The sequence below is a fragment of the Populus euphratica genome, unplaced genomic scaffold, assembly GCF_000495115.2.
Source record: "Populus euphratica unplaced genomic scaffold, PopEup_1.0 scaffold2.1, whole genome shotgun sequence".
Classification (NCBI taxonomy): Eukaryota; Viridiplantae; Streptophyta; class Magnoliopsida; order Malpighiales; family Salicaceae; genus Populus; species Populus euphratica.
In genome coordinates, this window is record NW_011499846.1 from 2,278,591 (window position 1) to 2,295,390 (window position 16,800).

Here is a 16,800-nt window from a genome sequence, read left to right on the forward strand (position 1 = left end):
GGAGCGTCAGTGTCGAAAGCCCCTCTTCGTCACGGAGAAATACGTTCATTTTCCAACCGATTAAAATCGATTTTCAAGCCGCCTCCTCTTACTTAGAACATTACACACAGCGATTTTGAGCTCCTCCTCCGTCATCTCGCCTAAAACAACGATGGCAACGAGGCCAGTAGCCGATTCGCATAGCAACAGAGCAGCAGTTCAAGCCACAAACGATGACGCTTCCGCCAGTAAACTGTTCGCATCAATCTTACTCTTCTATCTTTGTTATATTCCTCGCTGTTTGGTTGCCGAGAAAACGAAAAAACTAAAAATCAAGGAAAACATTACTCGTCACTTATCATCACTCTTTTCATCACAGGTCTTGTGTTAAGAAGGGATACATGAAAGACGATTATATCCATTTATTTGCTAGAAGACCTGTGAGGCGATCTCCAATAATCAACCGCGGTAATTGCTAAATTTTCTCTTAAAAAAATTTCTATATAATACTAATTGTATTTAATTAATTTCTGTGTGTTGTTTCTGTTAAGGCTATTTTGCGCGCTGGGCTGCTCTTCGAAAGCTTCTCTTCCAGTTTCTTGATTGTGAATCGAATATTGATGGAAAATGCGACACAAAAAAGCAGATATTATCATTCGGAGCAGGATTTGATACCATGTATTTTCAACTACAGGTGCCTGGTAGTTTGTTTGGGTGTTATGATTAATTTTTTTTGGCATGTTCTGTTTCAAGGCAACCATATAACCTTATGATCTGACATAATTTGCGTAGCCTTTGTTTCAATAGGTTTTTTAATATATGCTTAAAATGAAGCAATTTTTACGTTTTTTACTATCAATTTATAAACTTTTTGCTGCGGCAGTTCATTCATTAATTGTGTTAATAAGAACCTGATACCACTATAGATTTGATTGCAATATTTGTGTTTTTTATGGCAGGATGAAGGAAAAGCACCATTTTTATATGTAGAGCTGGATTTTAAGGAGGTGAGAGTTTGAAGTTGAATGTTGCCATAGAAGTTTAGTTTAGTTATCAATGCGCTTATGATATAAAAGTAATGATGATAGAAGTTGCCGATGTACTAAATTATTTTCTATTTCACTAGATTTCGGCTTACCGTCCGAGGTTAATTATTCATCTATACATGCTTGCTGGACCAATGATCAACTATTGATTTCCAACTTAGATGAAATTAATGCTTTTAAATTTTAGGTAACTAGTAAAAAGGCAGCAATTATTGAAACCAGCAGTCAGTTGAGGGAAAAGCTTGGTGCTACGGCTTCAATCTCACCAGGTAAGTGACTTTGGTTGCAAGGCCATGAACTCCGGAGGTATTCTTAAAAAAAAAAAAAAACGAGTAGCATCTGTTTCCGTTCCTGACAGATTTCTTTTATGGGGTGTGCATGAATTGCAATATTGATATGATTTCAAAAGCTTGGCTTCATTTCTGGTTTGCACTATTTGGCTTCCTTGACCTTGCAGAGAAGGGAGAAGTGCTCAGTGATCATTACAAGCTGCTTTCGGTTGATTTGCGTGAAATGCAAAAACTAGATGATATCATAGCATTGGCTGGTATGAATCCCAGGTATACGTGCAGTCCCAATCCTCTTTTTCTTTAACCAAATCAAATTTCATTAACTTACCTGGTTTGGAACTTGTAATTGGGTCTTGTCTGCTTCTAATTTTGTTTAGAACCCTATTATTCTAAGTAGTCATTATGATGGTTTTAGCTATTTTATGCACCTGAACTTTTTAAGGGCATTATGTTCATATCTCTAGGCATGTGGCTTTTGAGGTTCCTTCTGCTTTTCTCAAAGCATTTTGCTTTGGATTTTTGCCAATTATGTATTTTGTTGCATGCATGATGTTCTGGAAACTTGGCAATTTTCCATCATCAAGCAGCTTTCTCCTTATATTCAGTTTTTTCCTATCATTTTTCTTATGGATTTTTGTTATTTGTCTTCATTCTGATACTGGCATCAGCTTGCCAACGTTTATAATTGCAGAATGCGTTTTAATATACTTGGATCCTGAGTCAACTCGTGGTATAGTAGGTTGGGCTTCAAAAACGTTTTCAACAGCAGCATTTTTCTTATATGAGCAGGTGTTAAACTTTCTCAAGGCTAATTGACTTATTTTTTTCCCCTGCATGTTGTCACTTTTTCTTTATTCATATTCATGTCCTGGCTTGTCTTGTCTGTTTGCTTACAATTTGTTATATTTACATTTTATGGTGGTTGTTCAATAGATACACCCGGATGATGCTTTTGGGCAGCAAATGATCAGAAACTTGGAGGTTGAGTTTTCCTTTTTAATGTATACGTTGATGAATTGGCTTAATTCATTTTATCCTTGACATCTTTTAATGGTTGGAGTGCACAAATAGAACCAAGTAAATTGTCCTTAATTGAAAATTCCTACCTTCAAATTCAGGAAATTGACTTCCATCACTACCAACTGAAATACACATCTTTTATTTCTTATTGACCATCCCTAACCTAGGTGCAAGGGAAATGTAGGAGTTTAATGAGTTAACTTATTGAATCCCTAAAGAAGTTCAGATTTTAAGTCCGAGAACACTTTGTTATATGCTAGGTAATGTGTCCTCCTTTCCAGGCCCCAGGCAATTTAGAGTTCTTAATGCTGAATGAACAATACATGAACCACAGAATTCTCTGGTCCCTTGAGCAAGTAAAAAGTTATTGCTCTAATACTGGGTACACCAGGTTGTGCACAGGGTACCAGTTACATAAATAATTCCCTAAATGTCTTGACTACACAATGAACAATACCAGACCTATCTGTTTGTGTTGTAAATGTATTTGTTAAACTAAAGTGTCCTTTTGTTATGTTTGCTTTCAGAGTCGAGGTTGTGCACTATTGGGTATCTATGACACACCAACTTTACTTGCCAAGGAAAAACTTTTTCTTGATCAAGGATGGCAGGTATGTCTTCTGATGAGTTCCTTTTGAGAATCAAACTTGAGATTTTTACAAATAAAGAAAATACAGTGTTGATTCAATCAATCTTGTTCAACAATGTGTTATCTGAGGGCAATGGATTTCCTAGACGTGGCAGTCACTTGATAAGTGGTTCCGATTTATGAGAATAGTTCAACAACTAATCATAGATATCTAATCATAGTACATTTTGAAGCATAGGCAGTGCAGTTACCACTTATTTTTTCAGGAGCTCCAATTAATTACTTTTGGTGCAGGGATTTTTGTCTGGAAGAGCATCTTACATGGTCAATTAAATATCAGTTCTATTTAGTGCTGAAACCAAAAACTTCAAATTTGTATGGTTTTAGGCATTGGCATTGAAGTTGATATTTGGGAGTTGAAGTTGGTTTAGAATGTGTCTGGCAAGCCTTTTTTACCTTCATTTTCTGTTGTTTCTTTTCTCGTATTTTAAAATATTTTTGTGTTACAAAATATGTGAGGTATCAGAGAGCTGTTGCCTGGGACATGCTGAAAGTTTATACTGATTTTATTGAAGCTAAAGAAAGGCGCAGGTATTTGCTTTATAATCCTTGGACATTTCACAAATACTTCATTGCTTTGATCTTGTCTGTTACATTGCCGATGTGCCCAGTGGCCTGTTATTGATGTACTAGATAGGTGCTGGGAATTATTTCTTATACTTTATCAGAACTTTCTAATCAGTTTCCTAATTATATAGGAGTAATGGGTTCTGTAAATGTGCTATGCTCTACTTCTGTGTATTTTTTGGCTGAGTGTAATATGTGTACATACTTTGGGATGACATAGTAAATTTGTGGGTAATTATGCTTTTCTAGAGCTCATAGTTTTGGAAACAGGATCAGTCATCATCTGATTACCATGATTAAAAACATGCATACATATAAGGACACGAGGGCACATTTGTAGAATGCATTTTGGGAGAGCTCAGCAGATGCCTGCTTTTGCAATTTAAGAAATTTGGAAAAGGGGCAGCGTCTTTCTTATAACTCTCCTTGGAATATGCAATTTTGAACGGTGGCAAAATGACATCTTTCTGGCTGTTTGAGAGCATGTCTGGGAGTAGAAACCTCAAAATGTTGTTCGCCTATTAACCAACAAAAAATAAAAGTAGAGAAAAGGAAATATATCAGGAGTGGTTAAAGAGACCACGGGTACCTGGTTGTACGTCAGTCTTTCAGATTTTTTCCTTTGCAAAAGAATGAATATTGTTGTCTTTTTTGTGAAGATTTTGGTTCGGTTGCAGTTGTGAAAAAAACCAGCCGATTTAATTCTTTCATTGTCTTGTAAATGATGCTTTTAGGATGATACAAAGGGAATCTCTTTTCCTGTTTGGCTTTTCATCCTTCACGTCTCTCTCTCTCTTAACTAGTTTGTTTTCTGATTTGCTTAACTGTACAAACTTTGTTTTCTTACCCTTTTTAACCCTGGCGTGCTCCTGAGAAGTTTCTCATCCACGATTTTCTGGTGATCAGGATTGAACGATTGGAATTGTTCGATGAGTTTGAAGAGTGGTACATGATGCAGGCAAGTCAAATCATTCCTGTTGAAAAAGAAAGTGGAAAGTGCCACAGATACTTAATTAATGACAATACGTGGTATTCTATGTGCATGGGGTTCAACCTAATTAGAACTAAGCTGTATCTGCTTGAGAGTATCTGGGGAGTTGTGATTTATGTTCTGTTAGTCATAAATTCTGGTCTGGTTCTCTGTCATCATTGTTGATTTTGTCTGTCCTAATTTTTCTCCCTAACTCTTTTTTCTCAGGAGCACTACTGTGTGGCTTATGCAATCAACGATGCCATGGTATGTCTATAGATGAAACCATTCCCAAACCCTCTTTTCCCCAATCTGTTCTTCTATCCCTTGCAATGTCATTTTCCCTCATAACTCCAGATTTCGTTCTTCATGTTTTAAAATTTGAACGTGAAATGCTAGTGTATTTTAGTAGTAAAAGTTAACAATACATTCACTATTCCTTGGCATTCCAAATGAGTGGTATTGGTAAATCCGAGTGAATTTGAACCATGTTTGTTTTTCATGTGAAGTTAAGGCTTCTTTTCTTTTTTTGAATTTGGAACACACGCTGCTGCTCAAAGCTTAAGTGATTTTGGACATGAAAAGGTTCAGTGTAAGAACAAACAATTGAGTGGAAAAGTATAGTTATACAATGATCTCTTCCGCTTCTCATTTGAATATGCCTGGATAAGGATATTAAAACTCAATTCGCTTTTTCTGGTGATGCACATGCTTAGTATTTGATGCCCTGGGAAGGATAAGTCTTGAAATTCACATGATGGCTTCCATTCGATGATGCAGGGGTTGTTTGGGGATTTTGGTTTTACTAAGACCCAGCCGCACGTGATCAACTCTCCCTCAACAGTAGCATTGCCATGAACACACGAGGCCGCAAGAGCCGGTAATTAGTGTCTGGATAAAAAGTCTCATAAGGTATTTGATGACCTATTTTGAGAATATGCCTCTATGCATATTATTTGTTCGGATTCCACAAGACAGATCCTTTTTTTTTTTTTTGTGCTAGCTGTTTGGCAAAAAGAAATTGTGGTGGGACCTCACTTACAGCACCAAAATGTGTCATATCAATCTCTTGTGGGGCCTGTATCATGTGGAAAAATATATGCCCCGTTGTGTATGGTTGGTTGCTTTTTAATGTATTTTTCCTCGACTTGCCCTTTTCTTTTCCCTTCTCCTTATCCACTTGCTTGCCTTTATGTGTTTTATGTTTCTTTGGTGGATGATCAAGATACTAGTGGGTGCATCATCTTTTGTGAAAAAGAATGGACGACTTATAGACTGGTAGCGAGAAGCATAGAGGCTGAGTAGGTTTGAGGTAGAGATAATAATTAAAGTCATAGCACTTTTATTTATGGGAATTTGCTACCCTTCTTGGTTTGGAGTTCCTGCACTACGAATGAATGGTGATGGTAGTTTTCTTGTACTAGGGAACAAAGGATGCCTAGTGATAAAATCAAACATGGTGATTCAAGGATATATTATATCAAATCTTATTTTATGCAACGTGTTGCAATCCAATCACATTGAACACCAAGTTAAATTTATAAAAAATCAAAGCTCGCCTTATCCCTCCCAAGGATAGGAAACTTCGGTGGCAAGTTTGTATCTTAAAATTTTATTTTCTGATTACTTATTAAAACCCCTGTTTTTCTTCTTTTACAGTTCTAGTCCCTCTATTTTTTATTTTTTTTAATCACGAGTATCCTTTTTGGGACAAGGAGTACGAAGGCAAAGCTTTTCTGCACTTCTGGCACTTCTGAAAAATCAAATTTGTATTCTCAACTCTCACCGAATATAATAGCGAATAATTTTTTAAAATATTTTTTTTAATTTTTAAAAGTTACTTTTAGTTTCCGTATATTAAAGTGATGAAAAATATATAAAAAACTAATGTTTTTTTTTTTTTGAAAAAACCATTGTTTGAAACTCGTAAACTACCTAGTACATGTATTTAAATGTACATACTGAAATAAAAGGGTTGCCCAATGCACCGACTGTATAGATAGATGGATGTAAAGGCCTCTACTAAAATACTAGATAACCTTCTCGAGCTGGGTCTGAAAAGATGTTCCACGTTGGTTTGCTTTTTGAATGAAAACAGTACTATCATTTTCTTTCGATTGCGGCCAACCCTAAATCTGTTTGTTTTCGACTTTTTGTAGTGATCCTGGACGCTGTTAATTACACCGCTGGGAAAATTATTTACTTGCTGCAGCTTTTACACTTCTCTGTTTGCAATTTGGAGCAGCAAATGTGGGCTGTGGGCTGTTTTTACCGTTAAAAAAAATATTAGAAATGTACTTGAACCTGGCAGAAGAACAGTACTAATCTTCTGCTTTGAAATATGTGCACTGTGAACTTCCTACCTCGACAAAGCTCAGTCATGGCATCTTGGTTTGGATTCAATAACAAATTTAGGAGCCAGTGAAAGGGTTTGGGCAATTCGGTCTCTGGCGTTGATTATCGCAGCCCACACCGATTAAGCAGAGCGAAAAAGTAGAAAAATCTTGGGTGAGAAGCTGCCTGAAGAAAAGAATAAAAAGGGAATATCTTGAAAGAAACATTTAAGCTCATGAGGAATCAGATGCTGACCTAAATAGAATTGGGGTCTGAAAAGGATTGGAAAAGGCCCAGAATACAAACCCTAAGAGAGCAACTTTCAAACCGCCAATTCTTCTGTGCAAACCCTAGGCAAGTGCGCGAGACAGTGTGTAAAGATGAGGTCCGAGGATGACAATTCGAAAGCACAAACTTTCCTTTGAAAGAAGATAAATAATAAAAAGAAGGGAAAAGATGGTTGGGTCCAGCGAGGCTACTAAGACCACGGGGATAGAAAGAACACAATCCTTTCACCGTTTTCAATCTCTGCCTTTCCCTCACACAACAGGTATCCCTTTCACCCCCTGCTTTTTTCCCGACTCTCTCCACCTTTCCATGCTTTGCATTTGCTTTTAAATAATCATTTTATGGCAATCAACCCTAGTTAGTTCACTATTCAATTCAGTGATTTAACTACATTGTGCAACACAGTAAGTCATAATTTTATTACTTTGATCCAGTTTTGAGTTTTTATATTTCAATATTAATTATTTATTCCGGTTTAATCCACTTTTTAAAAAGCATTTTTTTGTATGAAAAATAATTAAATTACTTTTTTAAAATATATTTTTTAATGATTATAATGTGATGATACTAAAATTAGAAAAAGTATTAATTTAATTGAAATAACATTATGCCCTATTTTATTAAACATATTAAGATATCATTTGATTACTATCATGGGACAAAAAAAATAAATATAATAAAAATAAAAATATATTTAATTGAAGAGATAGAGATATAAACATAAAAATAGGACTGTTTCTAGAATAATATTAGAGTGAATTTCTATATATCTAAAACATAAAATGAAAAATAAACATGTTTTCAAATATAATTTTTTTTATTTTTTATTTCTAAAATATCTTGGTAAAAAACTATAAATTCAAAATTATCTAATTAGACCATGCAATGATAAAAATAGTTATTATTAAATTTTTAGAACTATACTTAATCGTCGATTCAAGGCAAAGTCCATGCCACCGGTCAAGGTTTGGGTCATGGGTCGTGTTGACCCTTGTCAGCGTAAAAATAAAAATGATTATTACTATAATTTTAAAATTTAATTCAGGGGTCAAGCCGAGATAAGGTATGGGTCACAAGTGGGTTAACCATCAATCTAGGTCAATGTAAGAACAAAAATTATTATTATTATAGTTTTAAAATTTGATTCGAGGGTCGATCGGGATAAGACTTGAGTCAAGTGTCAAGAGGGTTAACTCATGTTGATATAAAATAAAAATAGTTATTATCATAATTTTTTAACTTAATTTGGAGGTCAACCAAGGACAAGGCCTAGGTCATGAATTGAGAGAGTTGACTTAGATCAATGTAAAGATAAAATTTATTATCATCATAGTTTTAAGATCTGGTTTTGAGTTTGACTAGATTAAGACTCAAGTCAAAGGTCGAGGGCTAGCAAGTGGATAAAAATAGTTCTTATTATAATTTAAAAATTTAATTTGAGAGCCACCATGAGGTAAGGTTAAGGTTAAGGTCATAGGTCAGGAAGGCCGATCAAGCAAATCAAATTTTTTTCTAAAAAAAAATCAAAGCAACCCCTTTTTTTACTATTTTTTTTTAAAAAAAATCAATAAATTTTTTGACTATTTTTTTAAAAAAAAAATCAATAAATTTTTTACTATATTTTATTCCAATTTGACTTGGGTTTTTGATCAGGTCGAGTTGATTACTCCTCTGTTTTTCTTAAACCATACTAGTCTAAGCTATGGGCCAACACATTAAGTCACTCTTGATTTTATAATTAAGTTTATTATGATATTATTAATCTCAACATTCAATATAAATTAAAGTAAAAAAAATTTTAATTACTTTCTTAAATATCTAAGTTTAATTTTTTTTTAATTACTTTCTTAAATATCTAAGTTTAATAAAAATATATATTAAATGTAAAATAATTTTTTATTTTATTTTATTTTATTTTATTTTATTTATCATAACCAAACAAAATATAAAAACAATTACTTTGTCTTACATTTCACTATCAAATACAATTATATTATTTTTTTTATCTTGTTTCTATTATTTCTATCTTTTTTATCTTGAGACAATAACCAAATACCACCTAAATATTTGTCGAGATGTCCATGTTAAAAAGATTTCTTTAGTTAGATCTTAAATGAGTTTTCACATTATAAAGATTTGTGTCAGGGAGAAATTGCTTTCTTAGCATATTGTTTTGAATCCAAAATTAAAATGGTAAGGTCGGGAAAACTCGTCTACAATACGTAAATAGCAACTAACACTTATGTATTCTTTCAAAATAATAATAAATTCACAATGAAAAGCAAATTATATATATTAAAAAGAAATAAAAAGATCAACCTTTTTTTTTTAAACATGTGAGGAGAATCGGTGAATTCAAGTATTGTATTGACTATTTTATCTTTCAACATATTAAAATTTTGGCACTTTAATTTAATATTTAATAGTATTTTAGGTTATAATCCTCAATATTTTAGTTTTAAATTTTTATTATGCACACATTTATAAAATTTTAATTTATTTTTATTTCATTATTAGATTTATATATTTTTTTAAATTTCATTACTCGAGTTTGTTGGTATTTTTTTTGTTAATTGATTTTGTATATTGATTTTATCTTTATTATTTAGATTTTTAAGAACTGACAAGCTAATTTTTTTTTTGTTTTTTTATATGATATGAAGCGATTAGTTATTTTTCTTTTTAAAATATAGTTATAACATTTTATTATTGTTATTTTTACTTTTAAAAAAAATCAGGTCCACCCAATCGTGAGCAAGCTATCTAGTTGATCCTATATTCATTTTTCTTGCCGTAACAATTAATATTCTGGCTATATCGATTGCTTGTGAAGAAAATGAGAGTGTGCTTGAGACGTTGCTTGTAAGAATTTTTGTATTGTTTGGATTATATCTCAAGCTTTTAAAAATCTTTTTCTCCGTTGGAGATGGTTGTAATAATCAAAATTACCAATAAAAGAGAGAACATAATCATGGTTTTGTGAGAAACTTTCTCACTAATGGCTGGCCCATTCTACTAAATACCTCATAATTCAATTTCACGACCCTCCTCCCCTTTGATAGAGTTAATACTTAATTGACCAATCATGGAAATTTATCAAAATATTATGTTAAATAATGACAATTTAGAAAAAAAAATCAAATTAATAATTCAAGAAAGATCCAAAAAATTAAAAAAGGATATGATTTCCAAGATGATCAGGGAAAATTAGAAAAAGTTTTTCTCTCAAAATAAACGTGCAAGAAAGGATTGAGTGTTAGTATTTATAAATTTTATTTTTATTTTTATATTTAGTGTTATTAGGGGTTTTTATTTTTTTATATTTATAGGTAATATTTTTTATTTTATTTTCTTATTCATTATTATAATAATTTTTTAGTTTTCCATACAGCATGGAGATAAATAAAAATCTAATATTTCAAGTGTCCTTTTGTAATCATGATGATCTTATTTATTTTTTTAAGATTTTAATCTATAATAAACCTTGTTGATTTTAAAATTTTTTAATTTGTAACAAACCCATTTAATCTATATAATCTTGACTTGTATTATTACTTGTTATAATTTTCTTTTCATTACATAAATTAACCATCTAAATATAAATAAAAAATAAAAAAATCAATAACTATAATAATTGCTTAATAATAAATTAACAAGGCCCACACAATTTGACAAAAGATCCCCACCCCCAAACCACCATGCCGTCTGCCTTGGCTCGCAAAAAACAAAAAACAAAAAAAAACAAAACAAAAAAAGCCTCTCCCCTTTTCCTACACTATTCCTTATTATATTACCAACATTATTAATAAACAATCACTCATCACTAATCCAACATTATTAATTTATTATATCACTAATTACTTCTCCTTTCTAGCATTGGATTTAATGATTAATGAATTTGTTATCCAAATTATCATGTCAAGTTCCCAACAACAAATCCTAAATACACTATGCTCATAAAAAAAATAATTTCGTTTGAAATATATATAAATATATTTTTTATTATTAAAGAAAAATATAAGAAAAATCTTTGATATCAAATAGGGAATTATTAATTTTTAAATATTTCGAATAAAATTTACTTTTACTTTATAAAAACTAACCCAACAATATTTTAATATTTATATATATTATAATAAGTTAATTACAATGAATAAACAAATAAAAAAACACAGAAAATATAGGAGATGGGGACAGAAACAGCAAACAGTCCAATGAACACCTACTATAACACCTCACTCTCCTGCTCTCCACTCTCACTCTCTTACAAAGAATTCAGGCGCCACCACCTGATACGCGCCACCCACCTACATACGCGTCACCGCTAGTATTCTCTACTTAGCTATATAAACTTCACCATTTGTATTCTTTATATAGCACTTCCTCTTGTTTCTGAACATGGGCTGCACGGCGTCGAAGCTAGACAACGAGGACACAGTACGGCGGTGCAAGGAGCGCCGCCGCCTAATGAAAGAAGCAGTCTACGCCCGCCACCACCTAGCTGCTGCACACGCAGACTACTGCCGTTCACTCCGAGTCACTGGCTCAGCTCTATCCAGTTTCGCAGCTGGTGAATCCCTCTCTGTTTCTGACCAAACCCCTGTTGTTATCCTCCACCCTCCTACAGCAACCAGCCCAACTCCTCCTAGCAATCCTATCCCTCCACGTGTACCACCTTCCCCTTCCCCCTCTCTCCACGCTCCACCACCTCCTCGTCCATTTTCTCCTTCTATAGCTAGCTCTAAACCTCCACATATTGTTTCTTCTTCAAATATTCACTCTAAGTCTAACCGCCACCGCCGCGTCAAGCCTCAGAAGCTTCCTCATATTCTTTCAGAATCAAGCCCGTCAGTCTCTCCGAAATCGAATTATGATTATCCAACTGCTTTTCAAAATCATTCAACTTATTCTACAACGCCTTCTCAAGCTTCTTCTGTATGGAACTGGGAAAACTTCTACCCTCCTTCCCCTCCAGACTCAGAATTCTTCGCTCGAAAAGCCAACCACAACCACAACCAACAGCAACAGCGTCCCCATTTAGATACTGATGATGGGTCGTCATCAGATGCAGATGAGGATGTTGCAACAGAGAGATTCTCAGAGTATGACTTCTTTAACGAAAAGCAATACACACAGCATAAGAAGCAGCAACAACAAAATTATAGCGAGACGGAGCAAGAGGAAGTTCAATGCAGTGAATGGGGAGATCATGATCATCTCAGCAACTCAACAACATCATCGGATGAGGATAATGATACCGAGTCCAGATCCGAGATCGGAACCCAGTCCAATTTCGGGCCAGTCAAGCATCCTTCGCAGCAACAATCACATCCACAACAATCTGATAATGCTTTTGGTAAGTTGGATAACAAGTCTGAGGCGGGATCCTCGACGACCAGTTACAGGACTGGAGAGGTTTCTAATATGAAAATGGTTGTCAGACATAAGGATTTGAAAGAGATTGTTGAGGCTATCAAGGATAATTTTGACAAGGCGGCTGCTGCTGGAGATCAGGTTTCCGAGATGCTTGAGATCGGTAGAGCTCAGCTCGATAGAAGTTTCCGGCAATTGAAGAGTAAATTTCAATTTTTTCTTAAGGGCTTCTTTTCTTCTTTACATTTTGTTGAATTGTTCAGTATTTTAGAGTTGATCTTGATTATAATATAATATTGGGTTTTTGTTTGATTGCTGCAGAGACTGTGTATCATTCGAGTAGTGTTTTGAGCAACTTGAGCTCGAGTTGGACTTCAAAGCCACCGTTGGCCGTGAAGTATCGACTCGATACCGGTTCACTGATTGAACCTGGTGGTCCAAGAAGTCTTTGTTCAACCGTAGAGCGGTTGTTGGCCTGGGAGAAGAAACTCTACGACGAAGTTAAGGTAAGTTTTGCACCACAAATCGAATGGTGGTGGTTTTTGTCTGAAAAATTAGAATTACTCTTTTACAATTTTTTTAATCATTTTTTCATCTCTCTATATCTTAATTTACCTTACCAGATTGATGTTTTTGGGGTTAAAAAGGGTGCTGGATTGAGTAGGAAGTGCGCCTGTGAGGTCAGCGTTAGTCCACCGCAGTTTTTGACTACGATGACCCAACTGGGCCCTTTCTCGTCAGTCTCTGTTTGATTTTCTTGATTGCTGTCCGTGTTTTGTTTTAATTATATATTTGAAAGTGTTGAGTGTTTTGTTTTAATTATATATTTGAAAATATCCTGATAATTAATATACATTACAGTTTTTACATAATTTACAAAAAAAATATTGGTTAAAAAAAAACTATAATTTTTAGTTTTTTTTTCCAAGTAGATAAAAACTATTACAGTGCAGAATACATGCAAGTGATGTTTTCTGCAAAAATATCCCCTACCAATCTTATTTATTTGATGGATAGCATCATTCATGGTGGTTAGAAAATTGATTTTTTTTTACATTAGCACAATTAATTAAAAATAATAACAAAATAGCATATTTAAAAATCATGTTTTACAATTATGTATGAATTGTATTATTTCACATGTATAAATTGTGTTATTTTATTAATTTTTTTAATTATACTGTTTTATCAAAAAATTTTAAAAAAATTGCCAAAAACCAAAAATAGCTAGAAAATTTCTAGCTCTAGCGACGGTTGATGCGATTGATGTATCCGGATTATACCTGTGAAAACACCATGTTGAAGTTTACATGTAGGAAAGAGGACATGAACCGTCTAAAAAGGTGTCATATCAGGATTATCCCAGCTAATAACAGTTTTTGGAGGGTTTGTCATTTTCCTAGAATTACCTGTCTATTGCTTTCATTGTTTTTGTTAATGGCTAGAATGCCCTTGACAACCTGTCAGAAAGACAAGGACGGCTGTTGTTTTCTGGAGGAACATGTTAGTGGTCGGTCCACCTAAGAGGGCGCGTTTTTCCCATCAAGTTGATGCATTTATTGTGCATTATTGCATCTGAATTTTAATGTCCAGTTGTGTTAGGATTATGTGCAATGCATAGAACAATTTGTTAATGTGCTTTTGTAGGACAGAGAAGCTGTTAAAATTGAGCATGAGAAGAAGCTGTCTACTCTACAAAGTCAGGAATACAAGGGGGATGAAGCAAAGCTAGACAAGACCAAAGCTGCAATAACAAGACTGCAATCTCTGATTATCGTTACATCTCAGGCTGTTTCTACGACCTCAACGGCCATCATTGGACTTAGAGACAGTGATCTTGTTCCTCAGCTAGTTGAACTCTGTCATGGGTATGCCATTTCATTTTTCAGCTTTTATGAGTAAATTATGTTTATGCCCAAATATGAGATCAATCTGCATCAACAATTTGTGGTGGTTGTGAGGCCACATAGCTTTAATCGTAATACTGTCCAGTTTCTTGCCCGGGTCAAAATCTTTAAAGTATTGCTATAATCAAGAACCATTTCTAAGCAAAGCCGCTAGTACATTCTCAAAAGAGGCATTTTCTACCTGTATATTTCGATTTGAAGAATGTGGCTCTCACTAGTTGATCTAGTTTCATACTTACTGAATTAAATCCTGACTTTCATGTTCTAATATCCTCGTATGAGATAAGACCTTAGCAGGTGAAGCATTATAGCACTGCTATGGTGTTGCTTCATCCAGTCTGTATCCACATGTGCATTGCCCTCCTTGACTGTCCATTGCTAAACCACCTCTCAAAATCAGTCAGTGGCCCCAACCCTAAACCTCCCAGTGATTTTGTTTCATCTGATTGGTGGGGCCTTTTGAGGTTAAAGTATGGGTGGAAAGTTTGGTGGAAGGGACTTTAAGTATGATATGACCCACCCTGCTGGATTGGTAGCCTCGTTTCTTGATGGGGTAAACTCAACAACCATTTTATTGCTAGGCTTGTAATTCTTATGTCATCATTTCTCAATAACTCTGTAAAGATTATATTTATTTTTATATTTTAAAAGTATTTTAAAAAAATTAATTTTTTTTATTTTCAAATCATTTTAATATACTATATTAAAAATATTTTTTAAAAAAATAAAAAAATATTATTTTAATACAGTTTCTAATAAAAATATTTTAAAAAACAACTATAATCATATTTCTAATTAGAGTCTGCTCTGGTGTGCACACGTCACGGCATTATCAGTGCTTTGGTTGCTCGATATATGTTTATTATGTTCTGGAATATTTGACCATTTGATTAACAGTCCTAGATTAGGCTACTGTAGATTATGACATCCATTTTACCACATCTGAGGGTTCATTTTACACGTTTGTAGCTTCCAGCTACCTTACAAGGCCTTATGATTGATGGTAACTTGGTGATGCTAGCCTGTGGTCTGCTGTGGTATGTGGAGAAAAGTCGGGAAGAGAAATCAGATTAATGAACTAGCAGGCACCATTATTGTTCATTGAAAGACTGGATATGCTTCTGCCGTCGATGTAGGCACTTTAGAACCCGGATGTGACTTGACAATCATAATCTGATCAGATATATTTTTGAGAAACACCATCTGCACCATGCCTCTATGGCACCCTGGTGTCTTTTGTGATTTGAATGATGAAATTTTGGGCTGCTAAAATGACATCCATCTAGACTGATATAGTTATGGATCTGATCTGAATGCAGGTTCATGTACATGTGGAGGTCAATGCATCAATACCATGAAGTTCAGAACCACATTGTGCAGCAAGTCCGTGGCCTTGTGAACCAATCAGCCAAGGGTGATTCAACTTCTGAATTGCACAAGCAGGCTACACGTGACCTTGAATCAGCTGTTTCTGCTTGGCACTCCAGTTTCTGCCACCTGATAAAGTTCCAACGGGACTTTATTCAATCCATCCATGGCTGGTTCAAGCTCACCCTTATTCCTGTAAGCAGTGACAACATGAACGCCAACATGGAACCCTCTGATGTATATGCCTTCTTTGATGAGTGGAAGCTTGCCATTGACCGTGTCCCTGACACGGTTGCTTCCGAAGCCATCAAGAGCTTTATCAATGTTGTTCATGTGATATCTACGAAACAAACTGAAGAGCTCAAGATTAAAAAGCGAACCGATACTGCATCAAAGGAGCTGGAAAAGAAGGCTTCCTCTCTTCGCAGCTTAGAAAGAAAGTTCTACCACTCATACTCCATGGTTGGCATTGGACTTCCTGATACTGGTGGATCTGATAATGGACAGTTTTTGGATGCTCGTGATCCACTGGCTGAAAAGAAATCAGAGCTTGTAGCCTGTCAGAGGCGTGTGGAAGATGAAATGCTGAGGCATGCTAAGGCAGTAGAGGTGACAAGAGCAATGACACTAAATAACCTTCAGACAGGCCTCCCTGGAGTTTTTCAGGCATTGACCAGTTTTTCTTCCTTGTTTATGGAGGCACTTGAATTGGTATGCAGCCGTTCCTACGCCATCAAATAGCATACATAATTTTTCTACTTGGATCTTCGCGTTAAGCTGGAATTTCATAAGGGCTGGGAATTTTTTGGCTGTGAGCTCTTATGATTATTGTCATTATTTTCTTGGGGGGATTTTTGACATGTAAATATATGGGACTTTTTGGCGGTTTGGTCATCCTTCTAAGTTTAAAGAGAGTGAAATGTCTCTCTGTACAGGAATTTGCTTGGATTGTAGTATCAGGGTTTCACAATTTCAGCCTGATTAATAAATTAATACTTCTTTTTCCTCA

General features: G+C 34.5%; 2 protein-coding genes across 3 annotated transcripts; both read left to right on the forward strand.

The window, feature by feature from the left end:
• SBI1 (Leucine carboxyl methyltransferase) lies at positions 1-5,680 on the forward strand. 2 transcript variants are annotated; one of them, XM_011033738.1, is made up of 13 exons: positions 2-234; positions 359-447; positions 531-673; positions 939-986; positions 1,213-1,294; positions 1,483-1,585; positions 1,984-2,104; positions 2,249-2,296; positions 2,863-2,946; positions 3,451-3,515; positions 4,458-4,509; positions 4,750-4,788; positions 5,302-5,680. In XM_011033738.1, the coding sequence occupies exons 1-13, from the start codon at positions 152-154 to the stop codon at positions 5,377-5,379; spliced, it is 1,035 nt and encodes a 344-aa protein (XP_011032040.1). In that variant the 5' UTR covers positions 2-151; the 3' UTR covers positions 5,380-5,680. The 2 variants fall into 2 exon arrangements, with proteins under 2 accessions (XP_011032047.1, XP_011032040.1); XM_011033745.1 differs by lacking the exons at positions 4,750-4,788; positions 5,302-5,680 and having other exon boundaries at positions 1-234; positions 3,444-3,515; positions 4,458-4,515.
• A 5,659-nt stretch (positions 5,681-11,339) lies between these two features.
• On the forward strand, positions 11,340-16,800 carry LOC105131006 (uncharacterized). Its single transcript, XM_011033755.1, has 4 exons — positions 11,340-12,718; positions 12,838-13,022; positions 14,164-14,384; positions 15,743-16,800. The coding sequence occupies exons 1-4, from the start codon at positions 11,542-11,544 to the stop codon at positions 16,530-16,532; spliced, it is 2,373 nt and encodes a 790-aa protein (XP_011032057.1). The 5' UTR covers positions 11,340-11,541; the 3' UTR covers positions 16,533-16,800.